Consider the following 19,883-nt stretch of genomic DNA (forward strand, 5'->3'; position numbering starts at 1 on the left):
TCCTCGCTAGGGTGCTGGTCGGTCCCCTGGCTGCCAGCAGTGCTTGTAGCAGCCCCACCCCTGTCCCCAAAGCCCCAAAACTACAAAGGGGTTCTTCCCAGGGCCCCTGTGCTGCAGGAGATGAACGGGGGATGCGCCAGCCCAGCCCTCAGGGCCCCGCTGCCTCCTGCTTTATCAAAAGCCGCGGCGTTGCCCAACGGAGAGGGACAAGAAGGGAAACCACACAAACAGGTTCGTTGCGTCCCTGCCGAAAACAAGGTGAAGCAACAGCCGGCAGCCAGCTGGCAACCCCGCTGCCGCCTCCCAGCTGCCACGGCTCCGCTCCCCGGGCTCCCCACACCGCTGCGTGACGCTGCTCCTTGGGCTCGGAGCGATGGGGAGGCAGAGCGGGTGTCCCAAAGGAAGGTGCCGTCGTGTTTGCAACAGGTAACGAGGTCCTGCAGGGAAGGGGGAGCAGCTGCACGCTGCTCGTTAGCGCTTCAGTTCTGCCTGAGCTCCCCCCAGCATCTATTTGCGGTGGGGGCCGGTGCGGTGTGAGAAGGGGCGAGCTCCTCCAGCGTTGCTGCTGCTCCCTCGGGGGTCGGGAGCGAGCAGCAGACCCCGTGCTGGCAGCGAGAGGCAGGGTCCGGCCTCGCCTGGGGGTTCTGCCGAGGGTGGCTTTGGGCGCTGGCTGCCGGGAGGTCGCTGCCGGGCCCTGCTGGTGGCTCCTCCGCGTGCCCCTGCGCTGTCCCCGCTGCCTTGGCTGCTTGGAGGCCTGCGGAGGGGAGAAGCGGAAGAGGTTGGAGGGGAGGAAGGAGTAGGAAGCTCCCCAGCGCCTTCCTCCGGGTTCCTACTCACCCTGCGGCCTCCCCACCACGCTGGCTGCTGAGCTGAGTCCACAGCTGGGGCTGTGGGACGAGCTGGAGGAGAGAAGATGGGGGTGAAACCTCCTGCGTTCAGCTCCGTGCTCGGGGATCTTGGCCTCTGCCCTGGGAGGATGCCACCGCCAGCTCAGTGGTGGCACAACAGCCACGGCGAGGCTGAGGTAAGGGAGCTGGAAACCAAACCAGGGGGCTCGGCAACGCAGCTTTCCCCTGCTGGCACCAGTTCACCACCAGGCTGACCTCCGGGGACACGCGGTGCCCCCCCAGCACGTGCGCCCCTCTCCTGCCAGCTCCCAGCCCCGATTCAGACTCAGCCTCACCTGCAGCACGCCCTGCTGAGCAGCCACCTTCAATTTGGCCAGCGCGGCCCTGAGCTGTGTGTTTTCCTGCTCCAGCACTCTGATCCTGATGTCGTTGGCCTGCAGCTGCTTCTCCATGTCCTCGGCGATGTTCCCGGTGCCTGCAAATAAAACAAACCACGGCGCCTTGCAGCCAGGGCCCCAGCTCAGCACGCCGCCTGCAGCCTGCTCGGAGGTGCTGGCAGCAGAGCCCGTCCCAACAGCTCGGGAGCACACGAGCGGGGTGGTGTTTGCTGGAAATGAGCCTTCCCAAAGCAGGGAGCACCAGCACAACCCCAACAGGTGGTGGCTGGGTCCTAAACCTGCTGGCTGAATCAGCAAGGACAAACGCAGCCGTGTCCAAGCCCTTGCCCTAGCCCTGCCTCTCCCTTACTCTCAAACTGTGTCTCAGCGGGGATGTGGAGCTCAGGGAAGAACACCAGGAGCTTCTCCCGCTCCTTCAGCTCCTGTGCCTGCTCCTCCAGCCTGGAAACATCCTCACGCAGCTCGGAGACGGACTGCTCCAGGCTCTGCTTCTCCTGCTGCAGCGTGTCCAGCAGCTCCTGGGGGGCAGAGCAAGGGCAAGGGGCTGAGTTTTGTGAGCACCCTTCTCAGGAGGGTTGCCAACTGCTCCCCCCGTGTGCCGGGTACCTGCTGCGCCCGGAGCTGGTGCCCGCTCTGCTCCCGCTGCTCCCGGCTCTCCTCCAGCTGCTCCGCCAGCCGGGCCCTGTCCCCCTCGGCCTCCCCCAGGCTGGCTTGCAGCTCCTCACGCTCCTGGTCCAGGCTGTCCAGCTGCTGCAGCAGGGCGTTCTGCTTGGCCTGCAGGGACTGCACGAGGAGGCGAGCCTGCAGGGGCTGCAGCAGCTCTCTGCTGCCCTGCTGCCAGCACTGGAGCCACGGGGAAGCGGCACCGCGGTGATGAGGGGCTGTGGCTGCAGCTGAGCAGCTCCGGGGAGCAGCAGCCGTACCTCTCTGTGCCTCAGCATGCTCTCCACCTTGGCTTTCTCCTTCTCCAGCTGGGTGGTGACCGCGCTCAGCTCCTGGCCCAGGCTCTCCTTCTGGTCGGTGAGCAGCCGCACCTCCTCCTCCAGCTCCAGCACCCGGCTCCTGGCCACCATCGTGGTCTTCAGGTCCTCCAGCAAGCTCTTTTTGGTCATCTCTGGGGAGGCAACAGCAGCATGGAGCCCAGCTGGGCAGGAGGGGGAGCTGCTCCCAGCCCGGGTGGTGCCTTTAGGGGCCCTACAGCTTTTGCCCTCGAGGTCCTTACCCAGCTCCTGCAGAGCAGCCTGCTTGGCAGCCAGCGCTTCCTTTAAGGCAGAGATTTGCTCTTCCAGCAAAGCTGCTCCTAAATAAGTGCAGAAGACCATGAAACGTTAAACAGCTCCTCAAAGAAACTAAAACAAGGGGGCAGCAAACCGCAGTGCCAAGGTGTTTTTCACCCGGTGGTGGCATCGGGCTCCCACGATGAGCCGGGTTTGTCCCACGGTGGGGAGCAGCCACCAGCACGTGAGATGCTGCAGAAACGGGGCACAGAGAGTGGGAAGTGAGATGATGGGGAGGGGAAAGCAGCAGAAGAAGCCGGGAGAGGATGAAAGCATCAGAACAGGCGGCAATGCCAGTTCACCAGCCCTCACCTGCTCCGGGGGAGCCCCAGGAGCTGCTGGCACAGATAAAAGTGGGATTTCCATGGCCAGGTGACCGTAATGGGAACAGTCGCTCTCACTGGTGACATTTGAGCCACCCAAAACTAGTGGCAAAAGCCCCATTTGTGGTGCTGGGACTGAGATCTGACCATGGACTGCCTGCTTCTGCAAATACCTGCAGGGGACAGCACCGTACCTCTCCGTAGGTCGTCCTTGTCCCGCTCCAGCCTGGCTACAGCCTCCAAATGCTCCTTGTTCTTGACTTCCAGGCTCTGCTCAGCCTCCTTCCTCCGCTGCGCCTGGGTCTCCTTCTCCACCTGAAGCAGGCGGGCGAAGTCCTCAGCCTGCTTCTGCAGCTCATCCCTCTGCTTCTTCGCCGCCGCCAGCTCGGATTTCAGAGGGTTGAGCAGCTCCAGCAGCGCGTGGAGGTGTTTGCTGATGCGGGAGAGGTCCTTGCTTTGCTCCGAGGCCCAGCATTTCACCTCGGCTGCCGAGAGCATCTTTCTCCCCATAGTCTCCGCCACCACCTGCTGGAACCTGCTGAGAGCCGAGGGGATGTTGTGGCTCTGGCAGATGCTGGTGATGGCTTCGCCCACCTCGCGCAGGCTGGCCTGGGCGCTGGCACAGGCGTCACAGGGTGCTGGGGACGGCTCCGCTGCCCGCATGGGGATGCTGCCCGAGGCGTCGCTGGCAGCCTGCCACGGGCACAGGGAGCTGCACTGGGCAGCACCCGGGGGGGCGCAGGGCTCCGAAAGGGCTGGCAAGCAGGGCTGGAAGCTCTCCTCCGTTTTCCCAGCCTTGGGGGTGGGTTGCAGCGTGGGGATGTTCCTCCTGCAAGCCTTTTTCTGGTGGAGAGAGCACAGAACAAAACACAGAGCACAGATCAAACCACGCTGGTTGCAAACAGTCCGTGAGAGACAAACCCAGAGGGGCGAAGGACGGGGACAGCGCAGCCAAGAAGCCGTGTGGGCAGCAAGCCCTTTTTTGGGGAGAAAAGACACTCCCTGAGCTTGCTGGAGGACAGAGCCAAGTGCTCAGGGTTCCGTGCTGTGCCCTGTTACAGCCAAAGCAAATGGCTAAAAGCCAAACGATCCTCACACACAGCACGGGCTGCCCCCAGCGCTCCCAGACACCGAGGGGCTGAATTTCTCAAGCTCCCAGGTAGCTTTTCAGCCACTGCTCGTGGACTGGAGCTGTGGTTTCACGACAGAAAGCCTCTGCAGCAAAATGTGCTCCCTGGCTTTTTCATTTTTTATTTTATGTTTGTTATTTTCCCTCCTTCCACACCTCGCTGCCCTGTTCCCTGATCACGCCAGGTGAACGCTCTGCCTTTGCTCTGAGACTACGCCACGAGAGGAACCATTTGGGAAACAAAATGCAGGGCAAAGTATTTTTGCCACAAATCATTTCACCAATCAGAACCAGCTCAGCCGCACACAGCGTGGGGCAGCAGAGCCACAAGGGGCAGAATATTCATCCAAAAACTAAGGGCAGTCAGGCTGCCCCATCCCAAAATCCTCGTGGAAGCCAGGGACAGCATGGGACGGATATGTCCCACTTGACACCTGGATCAGCACCAGGGGGGTCATGAGCAGGGAGCACATCTGGTACGGCCACCACACAAATCAGGGTGTCCCTGTGCATGCCTGGGGGATCTCCCAAATCGTGGGGGCATTGAGGCCGTTGCTGTGAGCCCTGCGCTCATCTCAAGGTGCCCGCACGCCCCCGTATGTCCCACCTCGGTCAGGAGCTGCTGGTAGAAGGCCCCCAGTCGCAGCATGCTGTGCCAGTACCTCCTCACCGTCAGCCCCGCGGACATGCAGGGCCCCACTGCCTGCGCCGGGGGCACAGTTCGCTCGCTGAGCAGGTTTTCTGCATAGCCTGTGAAGCTCTGGAGCAGCAGCAGCAGCCTTCATGGGGATGAAACACAGAACAACAGAATATTAGGACCAGGGAACGTGCCCGCGGCACTCAGCATAGCACTGAGCCTGAAGTGCAGTGACAAAAGTTGTCTTCCTTCACCGCCCATATCCAACCCAAGCTGTTAGGGCCAAATATTGAGACAGCTCCGTGGGCACGGCTCGTCTTTAAAACCGAGTCGTTATCTCTTTCACCCAAAAAAAGGCACTTTTGCCTCCCAGCCTCGTAGCATGGCCGTGCCTGAGGCTTTTTAAGGTTTTGGAGGGATGCTTCGTGCCGGCCGTGCCCTCTCTCACCTGTCTACCAGCAGCTCCAGCAGCACCACATGGGCGTGCTGGCTGAATTCGGGGTCGCCCTCGGCGTAGTCGTAGCGCTCCAGCAGCGCCGCCAGGTCCAGCTCGCAGGAGACTTGATCAGGGAACTTCCAGGAGGGGAAACGAGCGGGGCCGGCCCGGGAGGAGACGTCGGAGATGGCTCCCTGCAGGTCCCGCAGGTCGGCCCGCAGGCTCGCCATGCTGCCGGGGTGGCCCAGGAGGTGCGCCATGGGTGGACGGACGGACAGACGGACGGATGGATGGACTGAGGGTGGTGGGGGTGGCACTGGGGGTGGGTGGGGGTGGTGGGTGGGTGCTAGGGGGTAGGGGGGTGTCAGAAGGGGGGTGTCAGGGGGTGGAGGTGTCGGGGGGGTGGGTGCCAGGGGGGTGGGTGTCAGGGGATGGGGGTGTCAGAAGGGGGGTGTCAGGGGGTGGAGGTGTCGGGGGGGTTGTCAGGGGTGGGTGTCAGGGGTTGGGGGTGTCACGGGGTGGGGGTGCCAGGGGGGTGGTTGTCAGGGATGGGGGTGTCAGGGGGGTGAGTGTCAGGGGGTGGGTGCCAGGGGGTGGGGGGTGTCAGGGGGTAGAGGGGTGTCAGGGGGTGGGGATGTCAGGGAATGGGGATGCTAGGGGGTGGTTGTCAGGGGGTGGGGGTGTCAGGGGGGTGGATGCCAGGGGGTAGGGGGCTGTCAGGGGCTAGTGGGGTGTCAGGGAGGGTTGTCGGGGGGGGTGTCAGGGCCTAGTGGGGTGTCAAGGGGATGGATGCTAGAGGAGTGGGGGGCCCAGGGGGTGTGGGAGGCAGGGCGTGGGGGTGTCAGGGGGTGGGGGTGCCAAGGGGTGGTTGTCAGGGGGTGGGGGGCTCAGGGGGTGGGTGTCAGGGGGGGGGGTGTTGGGGATGGGGGTGTCAGGGGGGTGAGAGTCAGGGGATGGGGGTGTCAGGGGCGATCCCAGGAGGGTCCAAGCCTCCCCTCCCCAAAACTGGAAGCCTCAGGACGGGAAGGCGTGAGGGGGCTCCTCGCTTAGCCCCGGGGGGCTTTTGGGGGGCGCTGGGGGCCGGGGGGGGGGGGCTCGGGGCGAGCGGGGCCCTGCAGGGGCCGGGCCTGGGCCTCGGCTTCGCGCCGCGCCTGTTGCCATGGCAACGGTCCCCCCCCCCAGATCCCCCTCAATGGTCCGCCCCGCGTGCAGAGATCCCGTCAGAGAGACACCCCCCCCCCGTAAAGGAATGGAACAGCCCTTGGCGCATGCGCGCTGCTCCTCCGCCCTCACAGCGCCGCCTGGGCGCCTTCCGTGAGGCGCGGCCGCCATTTTGTCCGCGGGCGGCACCGAGCGGCACCGGGCAGCGCCATGCCCGCAGGGCCGGTACAGGCCGGGCCTCCGGCACAGCCGGCACCACCCGCAGAGAGCAAACCGGTAGGGCCCGGCCCGGGGGAGGGGGTTCGGGAGGTGTCCCGGAGGGTCCGGGCCTAGGAGCGGCAGCGCGAGGCCCGGTTCGAGGCCTGGAGGCCGCCCTGAGCCGGGGTTTGGGGAACGGCGGCAGCCGCGGGGGGTGAGGGCTCGGCCCTCGGTGCTGTGCTGGGTGCGGGTCGGCCCCTGGGGTCTTCACAGAGCTTATGGTGGTCCTGGTGTTCCAAAATGTCCCCATTGAGGCCACGAAGCCGTCCCGTATGGCAGGGCCCAGCGAAAAAGCTGCCCTCAGGGTGCTGGGGCTGCGGCACCGCTGAGGGAAACAGCTTGCTGAGCTGCTCTTGTCAGTGAAAGAGCTTCTGATGTGATCTCCGTAGGGTTAGGAGCTGTTTGTTCTTTCATGTTGATCCAGTCGGTGTGATTCTGGTTCCTGGCAGTCCCGTGAGCTCGTAGGAATGATGCCCAGGTTGGTCAGCACAGGCGAGTTACTCCTGCACGTGGTGTTGCAGGCACTCCCCTTCACTGCCCCTTTGCTCAGCATCTAAACAAACCCGCTTGGGGTCAAGGCTGAAGGCGCAGAGCGCTGTGGAGACTTGTTTTGGTTCCCATGGTGTGGCCTTCCTCCTCGCCCTGCCATGCCAGCCCCTGCAGCAGGTGCCCTTGACGAGCAGACAAACATCATCTCCCGGCCCTGGGAAGCTGGGGAGTGCCGTTACCTCCTGGGGCTGTTGATCCAGGTTGTTAAACTGGATTTTTGCCAGAAAAACTTAATGATTTGGGGGCTGGGGAGGAGAATGCACTCTTGTCCACCGTGGGGGTTGCTGTTTGGAGTACAGTGTTCTTACAGAATGTTCTTTAAGCATGGGATTTCAGACCAGCTTGTGAAGGTGTGTTAGGCCTGCTGTTCTAGATGTAGGTAAAGAACTTGAGAGAGAGAAATGCATTTTCCAACTCAACCCATTGAAAATAAACCCGGTGTCAGTTCACAGTCTGCCAGGCTGTGCTGTCACACCCAGATGCTGCTCTACAACAAGTTATTCAGTGTTGTTTGAAATTCCTTCTCTTGTTAGCAGTTAGGATTTGGGCTGTTTGCATTCACTGCCTTCACTATTTGCAAACCCTGCAATGGAAGGTGTCTCGCTGTACCACCAGCGTCATCATCTTTGGAATAATTTCTGTGGTTATGAGGTAGCTGGACAGACAACTGTAAGAAAAATGTTTTTTTATTGCAGCCAGAAGAGGAGCCAAAAGAGGAAGCAGCACCGGCCAAGCCTGTGGTGGGAATTATTTATCCTCCTCCAGAGGTCAGGAACATCGTTGACAAGACTGCCAGCTTCGTGGCCAGGTAAACAGCGCGGGAGTTGGCTCCTGTTCTGTGGGATTTTTGTGCATCTCCCAGTGCTGAGGTCTGCGTAGCTCCAGAAGCTGAAGCAGGTCACAGTCCCCTGGCTTTACACAAAGGTTTTTTAAGGATTGAGCTCATACCAGTGAGGTTGTAGAGGTTGCGTTCTGCTAGAAAAGCACTGACAGCAAATAAAATCCTTTGTGAACGCTGTGAGGTGTGTTGCAATGGCTAGGTAACAGCTCTTCTAAATCCGACCCGAAGGGCAGACAAAACTCCAGGTAGAAAGGGAGCCCTGTTACAGGCACTTCACTGAGCCATTAAGCCAGCAGCAGCCGTGGCTGTATTTTACGATGTGTAGGCAAATAGCAGATGAAGAACTCTCCTGCTGGGAGACTTGTGCTCCTTGCTGAGCCCTGCAGCCAAGTCCCGTCCCCGTGTACCTGCAGCTTCATAAACAGTGCCAGCAGCTGGGCCTGACACTCCCCAGCTCGGCTGCCTCTCTCCCTTTGCAGCGAGGGGAAGAAATGCACGCCTCCAGGGAGCGATCTTGCCCTGTCTGAGGGCAGATGGACTGCCTGGGATGTTTTCCCCTGCTGACTGGAATTTGCTGCTTGAGCTGTAGCACGAGTGTAGCTCTCATGGTTAGGGGAGGAGCCTGAAAGTGAGATAAATTGCGCTCTTTTCAGTTCCTTCCGTTTGCCACATGTCCATTCAGCAAACACAAGGTGTCAGTGCTGACAGTGCCATCATCTGCTTTTGGGAGAGGCTCAGTGCCTGAATGAGACCTAGGGGTATCTAGGGAACATGAAGAGCAGTGTGTTGCAGCAAGCTTTTAATTTTCCTAAAGTGCTCTTTGAAAATAACTGGCGGTTCTCTTGGATGGGAGAAAAGGAAATAACCCTGGTGGCTCTCCTGAATGCAGTGTGCTTCGTTTCTGCATGGGCTGCTGATTACCTGCCTGCTCCTCGCATGACCTTTCTTGAAATAAAACCAGTCTCCAAAACTTGTTAGTCTAGTAGGGGACTAAACACCTTCCAGTGAATTGTGTAATCCGCTCAGAGATGTTTGGTGTGAATGTAGCCAAACAAGACTGAAATACTTGTGTGTGTGTTGAACTGCCTCGAGAAATGCTCACTGTGGAATGTTAAAGGCTAAGTTAGGATGTGCACATAGCCAGTATGTGTATAAACGCCTGCTGTGTTGGGTGAGAGTTACCTGGAGGTAGAGAGAGGTAAACTCCTGCCACACAGGAGAGAAAAGTGTTCAGGGAATCAGCCCCTCAGAAGACAGGTCTTCCTATGACAGAAGCAGGCGTTTGTACCTGAGTCGATACCCATTCATCTACTCTTTTTTCCACCCTACAGAAATGGTCCAGAATTTGAAGCTCGAATTCGTCAGAATGAAATAAATAACCCCAAGTTCAATTTCTTGAATCCCAATGACCCTTACCATGCATACTACCGGCACAAAGTCAGCGAGTTCAAAGAGGGCAAGGCCCAGGAGCCCTCAGCTGCTATTCCCAAGGTTATGCAACAGCAGCAAACTGCTCAGCAGCAGCTTCCACAGAAGGTAAGCGTTTCTTTTCACTTTGGTCAAGAACTTTGCTCTGACCGCTTGTTCCTCACACCCTGATGTTAAGCAGAAGAATACTAAGCAGAAAGATGGTGCAAATGATACATTTGTCATAGAAGCAGGCATGGAATTTAGCATCTGGGATTTCCTTCTGATGCGGGTGTGCATCCCCCAGATGCTGGTGACTCACAGGTTTTGTGAAAGATGCATTATTTTGTATCGCTTAGTCTATTTTAATTACATTTACTCATGTACATCTACACGGTACTTAACCCTGGTGATCACTTGGAACGTTTGACTTTAGGACTCCTGCCATACACAAATCCTTTAAAATCCCTTGGAGTTTAGTTTGGGCTTGTTGCATGCACAGTCTTATATAAAATGTTTGTTTTTTTCCTGCCAGAAGGATCAGCTTGCCCTGAAAGTGTGGAGTACAAAATGTTGCTTAGTTGTGTCTTTATAAATACGGGATGGAAAAAGGGCACTGACTGAATCTGAGCCTTTTGCATGCTTTGTGTGGCCAACAGCTGTGCTGTGTGGCACTGACAGCAGGACTGGTAATCACGGGAGGGTTTTAGCAAAGTCCTGACAGTTTGCAGTGTCGTTAGCTGGTAGAACATTCATTTTACAGTACACCTGAGTACAGGTGTCCAGATACACCTTACATTACTACTTTCTTCCATCCTTGCAGTTGTCAGAATATCTAAACTGTTGTTATTTTCCCTCAGCAGCTGAAGGAAAAATGGGTCCTCCCAAGTGTTCGGTAACAATTTCTTGATGGCAGTCACGGAGCTGTCTCCGTTCTGCTCCACAGGTGCAGGCCCAGGTGATCCAGGAGACCGTTGTTCCCAAAGAGCCACCTCCGGAGTTTGAGTTCATTGCAGATCCTCCCTCCATCTCAGCCTTTGACTTGGATGTGGTGAAGCTGACGGCGCAGTTTGTGGCTCGGAATGGGCGGCAGTTCTTGACGCAGCTGATGCAGAAAGAGCAGAGGAACTATCAGTTTGACTTCCTTCGCCCGCAGCACAGCCTGTTTAACTACTTCACGAAGCTGGTTGAGCAGTACACGAAGGTACTCGTGGCAGTTCACCTGTGAAGCTGCTTTCCTCAGCAGCAGTGTTGATTTTGAAGACTACAGATGCTGTATAAAACAGACTAGAAATGCATACAGGTTTAGGAGTCCGTCCCTTAAATCTTGCCCTTTAAAAAGAGATTTCTTGCATGTTGTTGTGGGCATGTGCAGAGCTGAATGCAGTAGGTTGCTACTCAAGTGTATCAAACACTATAGCAACATAAATAAAAGTTACATTTTAAAAAACACTAACTATAGATAAAAGGGCAAAGAGTGAATATTTCAAGCTCAGGTACAAGGAATAATTAATACAGTAGCAACAGAAGAAATGGAAGGTAGTCCCAGGGGTCTGCTGATGTTTTTAATCTATGTGGAAAGATAATAGTTGCTTTTAAGGAGACTTTGTCAAAAAAGAGTCATTGCCAACTGTCACACAAAATATGTTTCAGATCCTGATCCCACCAAAAGGCTTACTCATCAAACTCAAGAAGGAGGCTGAAAATCCCAAGGAAGTCCTAGATCAGGTATTGCATGAATCATTTTCCAAATTGCTGTAGCATTTCAGGTACACTTTGAATTCTCTCTTTGCATGCTTCTAATTTACTGGCATCCAATACAGATTCCACGTAAGATGGGTGTGTCCCTTGTAGTCACAAGGGTGACTTGAATATCAGGGTACTCAAGCTCACTTTCAAGCTCCTAGGTACTGTTTGTTCACGTGTGGCACTGCAGAGGCATAGATAACTGCATGATGCCATTCCCAAATACTTTTCCTTCTCAGACAACTTCACTGTGGCACCTCAGTCACTTGCAGTTCTATCAATATGTTTTTTTAACTTCTGTCTTCATCACAAAGGCTGCTTGTGCTTTGGAGAGGTGACATTGCAGACTTTTTATTACAACCCTGTGAATTGTTTGCTGATTGTGAATCCTCAACAATACACAAATCACGTCATACTGGGGTAGCTTGGTCTTAACTCAAGAAGGTTGCAGTTCCAGCTTTAGAAAACCACTCTGAAGCTGGTGCAGTACTCTGCTCAATAGGCAAACCTGTAGTTTCTCTGTAAAATACAACTAGTTCTTTACGCTGCCAAGCCTCTGAAGTGGTCCTTGCGCAAATGCCTTGACAGCGTTGGTAGGATAAACTTTAGACGCTGCACAGGTGATTATTGTGGATTTTTTGGTGCTAGCTTTATGTCTGCTTGTGCAGGTGTATTACAGAGTGGAGTGGGCAAAGTTCCAAGAGCGAGAGAGAAAGAAGGAAGAGGAAGAGAAGGAAAAGGAGCGTGTTGCTTATGCCCAGATTGATTGGCACGACTTTGTGGTTGTGGAAACAGTGGACTTTCAGCCCAATGAACAAGGTACTGAGGTTAGGCTTTGTAACCTCTTTGAAACACTGCTTCCTCTGAGTACAATGCTGGTTTTAGGCAGACGTGGGGTTTTACAGCTGTATATCCCTCAAAGATGAATGGGAAAGCCTCTTAATGACAGGGTAGGGCTGGATTTTTTTTATTTTTTCCTGGAGTCAGTAATGTTCTCCTTGCACAAAGGGCTGCACAGGTGTCTGTTTTTCCACCTGCAGCAGGACAGCAAGTACTGGGGGTTCAGCTCTGGGGCTCCACGGTTTAAGAAGAACGTGGTCCTATTAGAGCAAGTCCAGAGAAGGGCCATGAGGATGCTCAGGGGGCTGGAGCACCTCTGCTGTGAAGACAGCCTGAGGCAGTTGGGGTTGCTGAAGGCCAGGCTGGATGAAGCTTTGAGCAACCTGGTCTGTTTTCTGCTTTGTAGGGAATTTTCCTCCTCCCACCACTCCAGAAGAGTTGGGAGCTCGAATCCTTATCCAGGAGCGTTATGAAAAGTTTGGGGAAAGTGAAGAGGTGGAAATGGAGGTGGAGTCAGATGAAGAAGATGAAAAGCAAGAGAAAACAGATGAGCCCCCGACCCAGTTGGATCAAGATACACAAGTGCAGGATATGGATGAGGTAGGTAGCCAACAGAATCAGCATCACTTTTGCTTCGTGAGATTTGTGACCGGTTTATGGTGCTCTTCATCTTCATTGCAATAAGTTCCTCAGTTTCTTGAGGAAATGAGATTTCTTTGCTTCTGATGGAATTTCAAAACAACCTGTTTCTGCCAAAATGCTGTAATACGATATTATTAATATTTTCCGTGACAATACAATTTACAAGAGAAACCTGGGAATTCTGAAACCTAGGGATGTGAATTTGGTATTTCTGTGACTGAGTCTTTTAGGCTTTCTTCTACATTGGAGTCTGGAACATTTGAAGACTGATGAATTTTAGGCTCTTCCTCTAACCACAGTATATTAGCTGTTTTGCTGTTAACAAGGAACAAGGCCATGGTTAACCGTAAGCCCCTGCTTGCCCTGCTGTGGTAATGTGGAAGCTGAGGAGTACTTGCTTCCTTTATTTGGGTCTACTGAATCTTTTAATTCCTGATTACCCTGAGGAATCACTGTAGAATAGATGTCCAGAGGCAAAATAGCTCAGTTGCTTTGAAGCTGCATGATTGCTCCTACCAGTACTACAGAGAAATTCTATGCAGTTCTCACATCTTTTGTGTGGGTGTTTGACTACTGGAACTTTATGACTTTTTTTTTCTTAAGGGCTCAGATGATGAAGATGAAAGTCAGAAGGTTCCTCCTCCACCAGAAACCCCAATGCCGCCACCTCTTCCTCCAACACCAGACCAGGTCATTGTGCGGAAAGACTACGATCCCAAAGGTAAATCGGGCTGCTGAAGGCCGACTTCATTTCTTACTGTGTAATCACAAAAGCGTTTGTTTCTAGGCCACATCCTCTGGTGGTGTGTTTTTTAATGGCTGTGGTTTTGTTTTTCCAGCCTCAAAACCATTGCCGCCTGCCCCAGCTCCGGATGAGTATCTCGTTTCCCCCATCACTGGGGAGAAAATTCCTGCCAGCAAAATGCAAGAACACATGCGGATTGGTCTCCTGGATCCTCGGTGGCTGGAGCAGCGTGATCGATCTATCCGTGAAAAGCAGAGCGACGATGAGGTCTATGCCCCAGGTCAGCTGGAGCGTCTGACAAAGCCTGTAAAACCCACTTCCTAGATCAGTGCTATGAACTTCTTAGCGTGTGTCCTCACTCCCCCTAATTGCCACTGATAAGGACTGTCTTTAATGTAGCTTTCTGTGCTACGTCCTTAGTGTGCTGATTATATGGCTACTTTTTGTCCTTAGTACGTTGAAGCCCTTCTGCAGAATTAAAGGCAAAGAGCATCGGCTGCTGCTGACTGGCCATCAGTTGCAGTCCCTCTCTGAAAAGAACAGCACTAAGCCAATGGGTGCCAAATTGTTTGATGATTTGTTAAAGAGTTGTGACTCTTTGTGATCCTGTTTGACTGGGAATTCTTACCTGAAGTGATATGATTCCTTTTTTCCTGTAGGTTTGGATATCGAAAGCAGCTTGAAGCAGCTGGCAGAACGCCGTACCGATATCTTTGGTGTGGAAGAAACTGCCATTGGTAAAAAGATTGGTGAAGAAGAAATCCAGAAACCAGAGGAAAAGGTAGAGTGGGAACGAGTTCCTGTAGTATTGTGAATGCTCAGAGAGAGGGGTCTTTTGAAGCTTGTTCTTGCTGTAAAACTGGTGTCTTGATCTATTTGTAGCTCTCATCGTGGTCTCTGTGGGCTGGGGTTATTCTGATGTATTTTATCCTGTCAGGTGACCTGGGATGGCCACTCAGGCAGCATGGCCCGCACACAACAGGCTGCTCAGGCCAATATTACTCTTCAAGAGCAAATTGAAGCTATCCATAAGGCCAAGGGACTGGTGCCAGAAGATGACAGCAAGGAGAAGATTGGTCCCAGCAAACCCAACGAAATGCCCCAGCCTCCCCCTCCTTCATCAGCGTCAAATCCCCCAGCGAGTGCTCAGCCCATCACATCTGTGCCTCGTCCACCCACAGTAAGTGCTTGGGTGTCCGAAAGTAGACAGCTGTGGCTGTAGTTAATTAGAAAGGAGTCCTGACAAAGCTCAAGGGTTATAGCAGGCTACTGGATGGAAGCAGATTTTGGGCGAAGTTAGCGTTTCCAAATGGCTCCTAGGCCTTCAGAGGTTCCCTGTTGACCTTGCTGTTAAAAGTGAAAATAAGACAGAAGTGAAATCTCTCATCCTTAGCAGTATCAAAAAGACTTGATCAGCTGTGCTGGGGAAAAACGTGGGTGGTGCCTCCTTGGAGGAAGGAAGCATGGCTAATAAATGCATGGGTGGGGGCCTCTTTTTTTAATGTAAAAAGACGTGATGCGGAAAACAAAAGCAGTGGCAGGTGAGAAATCACAGATGCCTCACAGCCCCAGGTTCCTGTGTACCGGGGGTTCTGCTGTGACCCTGAGAGCTCCTGTTCCAGGATCGCCGTGTGGCTCGTGGCCTGGTTCCTGAGTGGTGAGGGAAGGAAGAACTGCTTGATGTGTTAATGAGGTTTCTGTGCCTGTTTACAGGAAGCTCGGGCTGGCCATACGGTGAGCACGCAGAGGTTCCCAGCAGGTCTTTGCCCAGCAGGAATCCTCAGTGTGTTGCCTTGGTTATTTTAATCAGGACTGCAGACAGCACTGAGATGATCATTGCATGCATCTGCTAAGAAAAATGACCTTCTCTCTCTATCCAGATGCCCCCTCCTGTTCGTGCCGCCGTTGTTTCTGCTGTTCCTGTCATGCCTCGTCCCCCAATGACTTCTGTGGTCCGTTTGCCTCCGGGGTCTGTCATAGCCACCCCTATGCCACCAATAATCCACACCCCACGGATCAACGTTGTCCCCATGCCGCCCTCCGCTCCTCCCATCATGAGCCCCCGCCCGCCTCCCATGATCGTGCCAACAGGTCAGTAACTCAAGCTCTTTCCCGTTAATTGTCAGCCAGCTCCCATCTAGCGTGAGCTTGAGCTTTGATTCCCTTTTTCTTTTTGTGCCTCTGATAATGGTAACTGGGACTGCAAACCACAACTCTCATCTTTAAGGACTTTTCTTGCGTTTAGTAAGACTTAATCTGGCAGCACTGCTTCTGGGCTTCAGTGTCCCCACTCGGTGTCCCTGGGGGTCTGACCAGGTGAACGCTGGGGATCTGTGCTGCTTTCCAACAGGGACCAGAGTAAAGCTGATCTGCCAGCACCTCGCTGGGTGTTACAGCTGGTTAGGGAAGTTGCTGCTGCATGAGGAAGAGCTGTTGTCTGGCTCCATTCCTCATAGTGGCTTCGTAGCGTGAGGTGATTTTAAGTTAAAAAGCACAACATGAAAACGCTTCTTCCGCTTTGTCCTTTTTTTTTTTTCTAAATTGAAGTGCTGGCACCGCTGCATGCCAAACGGAGAGCATTTTCTTTTCTGCAAGATCTGCAGGAAACTCTTACGCTGCTTGTTGTCTTTTCCTGGACTGTTTCCCAATATAAAATAGATCTAATGTTTAAAGTTTGCATGTTGCTGTTGGTTGTGTTAACTTCCTGCGTGTATTGTGGCGTTTATTTTCAGCCTTTTTTAGTTTGCTGGTAGAGTTTATGTAAGGGATTATCTGCTGTATACTCGGTGGCTGACTGCAGGTTGTGCTTTTCCCCCATCCCGTTTCAGCGTTCGTTCCAGCACCTCCCGTGGCTCCAGTCCCTTCCCCAGCCCCGATGCCCCCTGTTCACCCACCACCACCGATGGAGGATGAGCCGGTTTCAAAGAAACTGAAGAGTGAGGACAGCCTGATTCCAGAGGAGGAGTTCCTGCGCAGGAACAAGGTATGTGTGTGGCCTGGCTGCTCGGTCAGGCTCCTCACCCTGCCGGGCTGCTTGCTCAGCCTCCTGTACCCAAAGGGGATGTAAAGTCCACTGAGGACACAGAGGGGAGCTGATGTGCAAGTATTTCATGAGACAGTGATTTTCTGAGAGGGCTTCTTCCTCGTGTTGTACCTGAGTGAGCTGAGCTGCCCTATATTTTATTGGAAAGAGCAGCAGAGCGCTGCACACAGAAGCCTAGTGAGATGGTACTCTTCTGTAATTAAGGGCAGCGAGAAACAGGTTTATAGTAATGTAAAGAAGAGCTAATGCTGATAAGCTTTTAAGCAGAAGACTGCTAAGCTGGAGATGCAAGGAGATTTAATATATCAATGTCAACATGGTAGTATGGTAATGTGACATTCTGTAACGATGTGAACGGGACGTTGGGCTGAATTCCTTCCTGAGCAGTGGCATCAGCTAGGGTTGAATTTGAAGCCCTTTAAGAGGGGAATGCTGTTTTTTCTGGACACTTGCACTGCGGAGCTGCCTCCTGCTTGTGTTCGCTCTGTGATACTCAGAATGCTTGTGATGCTTGGTGAACAGCAGACTAAGGAGGGACTAAGGGGAGAAATCCAAGTAAAGGTTTTGTTTTGGTAACGGCAAACTGACTTTCTCAATATTGAGACAAATAATACTTCTGTGTGTTCACTGAGCAGTCAAGATAAGCGATTAGTATTGGGAAGGTCTATAAATACTTTGTCTGCTGCTCTTATCACAGCCCTGAGCCTCCTTGCCTGTGAGAGACTTTATCTTTGTTTCCTTGCAGGGTCCTGTCACGGTCAAAGTCCAGGTTCCCAACATGCAGGACAAGACGGAATGGAAACTGAACGGCCAAGTGTTGGTGTTCACCCTGCCGCTGTCAGACCAGGTATGTAGCTTATTAACCTGGCCTTTATCCCTTGCTCTTTTGTTGTGGAGCATCTCCGTGTTGAGAGTTGCATGACAGGAGCTATAAAACTGGAAATTCCCCATGCTGTGGCCTCTTGCCAGGCTGTGTGGCTGGGGGTGCAGTGCTGACTGTCTGTATGGTGTGGAAAAAGCCTGAGGAAGCTCTTTAATTCTTCGTAGGTGTCTGTTATAAAGGTTAAGATCCATGAGGCCACGGGGATGCCAGCTGGGAAACAGAAGCTGCAGTACGAGGTGGGTATATGTCCTTCAAACGCTGTTTTTGTTTCGGTGTTTTCTCACACAAATCTGGTCTTTTTTTTTTTTTTTTTAAAGAAAAAGTTGTGCCCATTGAGGTATTGGGAAGAGCAGAGGGAATGGATTTCCTGTCTGTACAGCACACTTGGTTACAGTGCTGTGTGCTGTTTCAGCAGGACAGGCCTCTAGGAGGTGGCATCAGTGGAATTTCACATCCTCACTATTACAGATGAGGCCTCAAAGCCTTAATATGTTCTCTGAAATCAACCAGTTTTATTGAGGGGGTGGGGCTGGTTGTGATTTTTTGCGTTTAAATACAGCATTTTGCCCCTGCTGTTCTGTCTCACACTCCGGAAGGTTGGGCAAGAATGTCTTGAAACTCTGGGGACTCTGAAAGGATTTTCACCAAAACACTGAAGGGAAAAGAGGTCTCTTGAGACTGGAGCTGTTGTTAAAAAGGAGCAGTGCCTTTCTCATTTGTTTTCAGTCATGCATGTGCCCAGGCACAACCTGCTGCCTAAGCAGTGAACTTTGAGCTCTTACCTCCCCAGGAATTTTTCCGTGGGCAGACAGTGTTAACCCTTAGCAAGAAATAAAAATTATTTAAAGGATAAAAAAGGAGGGGGAACTAAACAGCTTCATCTGTTCTGGCAACTGACTCTTTCTGTATTTGTAGAGGTGTGTATCGTGTATTGCCAATTCCTACACTTGTGTAATTCCCAGCCTACCCACCTCTTCCCGTGCCAGTCTTGTGAGACTTTGGGACCTCTCCAGGCTTTATCTAAGCCTGCAGTGTTTTGTCATCACTCCAGTTTGAGAGTAGGGCCAGGAAGGCTTTGTCTATGTGGGATTTTGTGGGAAGGGACCATTAAGGTTTCTGCTGTGACCGTTGTTTATTTCCTTTTCTCCTCAGGGCATCTTCATCAAGGATTCAAACTCCCTGGCTTATTATAACATGACAAGTGGCTCTCTGATTCACCTGGCACTCAAAGAAAGAGGAGGCAGGAAGAAATAGGAGCCGTGGAGCCCGGAGACGTAACGGCTCCTTTGCCACTTGTGTAGCCCCAACCATTCGAATCCTCCAGCCTTTTAGGGGCCACTGTGACAAGCTGCAGACTGCCTACCAGCTTGTTTGAGAAGAGAGACTGTGAACCCAGTGCTTGGGTGGCTAAAGAGAGGGAGGAGGCTGGTAGAGCCCTGAAAGCTGCGCGAGTGTAGTGAGCTAGTACGTAACTGCAGCGGTCTGTTAGTGATCGATGCTTTGCTAGAGTGCTGGTGTCCAGGTTTGCTGTCTCCCCGGTAAATTCCCCAGAGAAGCCACATTGAGGTCATGCCCAGCTTAGTCTAGATCCATCTTTGAGGGATTTATACTGACCAAGAACATCATCTGTCTGGCCACAGTGGTTGCTGCTTTATTTAACCCTTTTTCTAATTGAAAACTTCTTTCTCAGTGTACTTGCTAAGCCCCTTGTTCTTTTTCTGTCTCAAATCTATCTGCAAGAGCCTCTTGCACTGACCCTGACTTGGAGTTTTATCTTCTCTCAGTGTAAGTGTGCATGGCTGTCCCTCGCGATAAAGGAGATCCGGGACTGCATGCTCAGCAGCTTCGTGCTTGTTCTGTACAGCCCGTGATTTGTTTTAATAAACACGCATCTCGGTGCGAGGTCCCATTTGTGGCAGCTCTCGTTCTTGGGGGGGTTCGGGCTTTTTAGGTGGAGGTGGGCCTGACTTCATAGCTCTCCGGTCCTGGATGGGTTGTGGGGAAGTGCACTGGTCTTTAAAATCAGTTATTTTATCCTAGGAAAGGCTTCAAGAAAAGGGTTTTGTTAAATTTTTTCTCAGTGCTACCCGTGTGTTCCCAACCATAACACACACTTGTGTACACACGTTTGTGTAGGGGTATAGCGAGGTGGTTTTGAGCTTAAATCTCATTAGTGGGAATTTTCTTGGGAGGGTATTTCACACTACCATGCAGTTTGCATCTCCTGGTTCCGGAGAGCATTCAGATCCGCAGAACAGATCATTCCCTTATCTTTCTCGAAGCTATCAGGCAGTTCGAAGCGCCCACAACCCCAGCACAGCGAGGCCAGGTTAAGCTTTGGGCAGGTAATGAGGTGGCCGAGGAAGGTGGGCTGTCTGCTGCTTCCCCTTGCAGCCACGGGTTTGTTTTGCTTTCTTTTGTGCGGCGTCCAGGCATCACAGAAGGATCCTGTTTACCTTATTTTGTGCTCTGGGGGACGGAGAGATGAATCAGGAGCGAAGAGACGACATCCTACGGCCTCCTGTGTGCTCATGGTGGGGCAGGCAGCCGAGGAAGCTGCAGGGAAGGTGCCTGGCACGGGCCCAGCCCAGGTGGCTGCTGCTTCTCCTGCTCCAGCTGCCGCAGCTGCCAGGTGCCCACGTGTCTGCGAGCGCAGCCCCGCTCCCCTCGAGCCGCAGGATGCCGAATTAAATCGCTTCTCTGCAGGTGTGGGCAGGCTG

At 53.4% G+C, this 19,883-nt stretch overlaps 2 protein-coding genes across 3 annotated transcripts; one reads left to right on the plus strand and one right to left on the minus strand.

Annotated features, from left to right (window-relative positions):
* Positions 1-214: 214 nt before the first annotated feature.
* Positions 215-5,369, minus strand: CCDC157 (coiled-coil domain containing 157). Of its 2 annotated transcripts, none has more exons than XM_072024313.1 (10): positions 5,061-5,369; positions 4,583-4,754; positions 3,041-3,689; positions 2,469-2,546; positions 2,170-2,360; positions 1,853-2,029; positions 1,596-1,764; positions 1,184-1,323; positions 838-899; positions 215-754 (listed from the first exon to the last, which is right to left on the minus strand). In XM_072024313.1, exons 1-10 carry the CDS (start codon positions 5,306-5,308, stop codon positions 508-510), a joined length of 2,133 nt encoding a protein of 710 aa, XP_071880414.1. In that variant the 5' UTR covers positions 5,309-5,369; the 3' UTR covers positions 215-507. The 2 variants fall into 2 exon arrangements, with proteins under 2 accessions (XP_071880414.1, XP_071880413.1); XM_072024312.1 differs by having other exon boundaries at positions 838-1,033.
* Positions 5,370-6,306: 937 nt separating this feature from the next.
* On the plus strand, positions 6,307-19,065 carry SF3A1 (splicing factor 3a subunit 1). The gene is made up of 16 exons (XM_027469880.3): positions 6,307-6,485; positions 7,712-7,824; positions 9,189-9,393; positions 10,211-10,468; positions 10,918-10,992; positions 11,679-11,829; positions 12,257-12,450; positions 13,096-13,213; positions 13,332-13,517; positions 13,897-14,018; positions 14,175-14,417; positions 15,118-15,328; positions 16,066-16,220; positions 17,026-17,127; positions 17,328-17,399; positions 18,316-19,065. The coding sequence occupies exons 1-16, from the start codon at positions 6,420-6,422 to the stop codon at positions 18,415-18,417; spliced, it is 2,373 nt and encodes a 790-aa protein (XP_027325681.1). The 5' UTR covers positions 6,307-6,419; the 3' UTR covers positions 18,418-19,065.
* Positions 19,066-19,883: the final 818 nt, after the last annotated feature.

The sequence above is a fragment of the Anas platyrhynchos genome, chromosome 16, assembly GCF_047663525.1.
Source record: "Anas platyrhynchos isolate ZD024472 breed Pekin duck chromosome 16, IASCAAS_PekinDuck_T2T, whole genome shotgun sequence".
Lineage (NCBI taxonomy): Eukaryota > Metazoa > Chordata > Aves > Anseriformes > Anatidae > Anas > Anas platyrhynchos.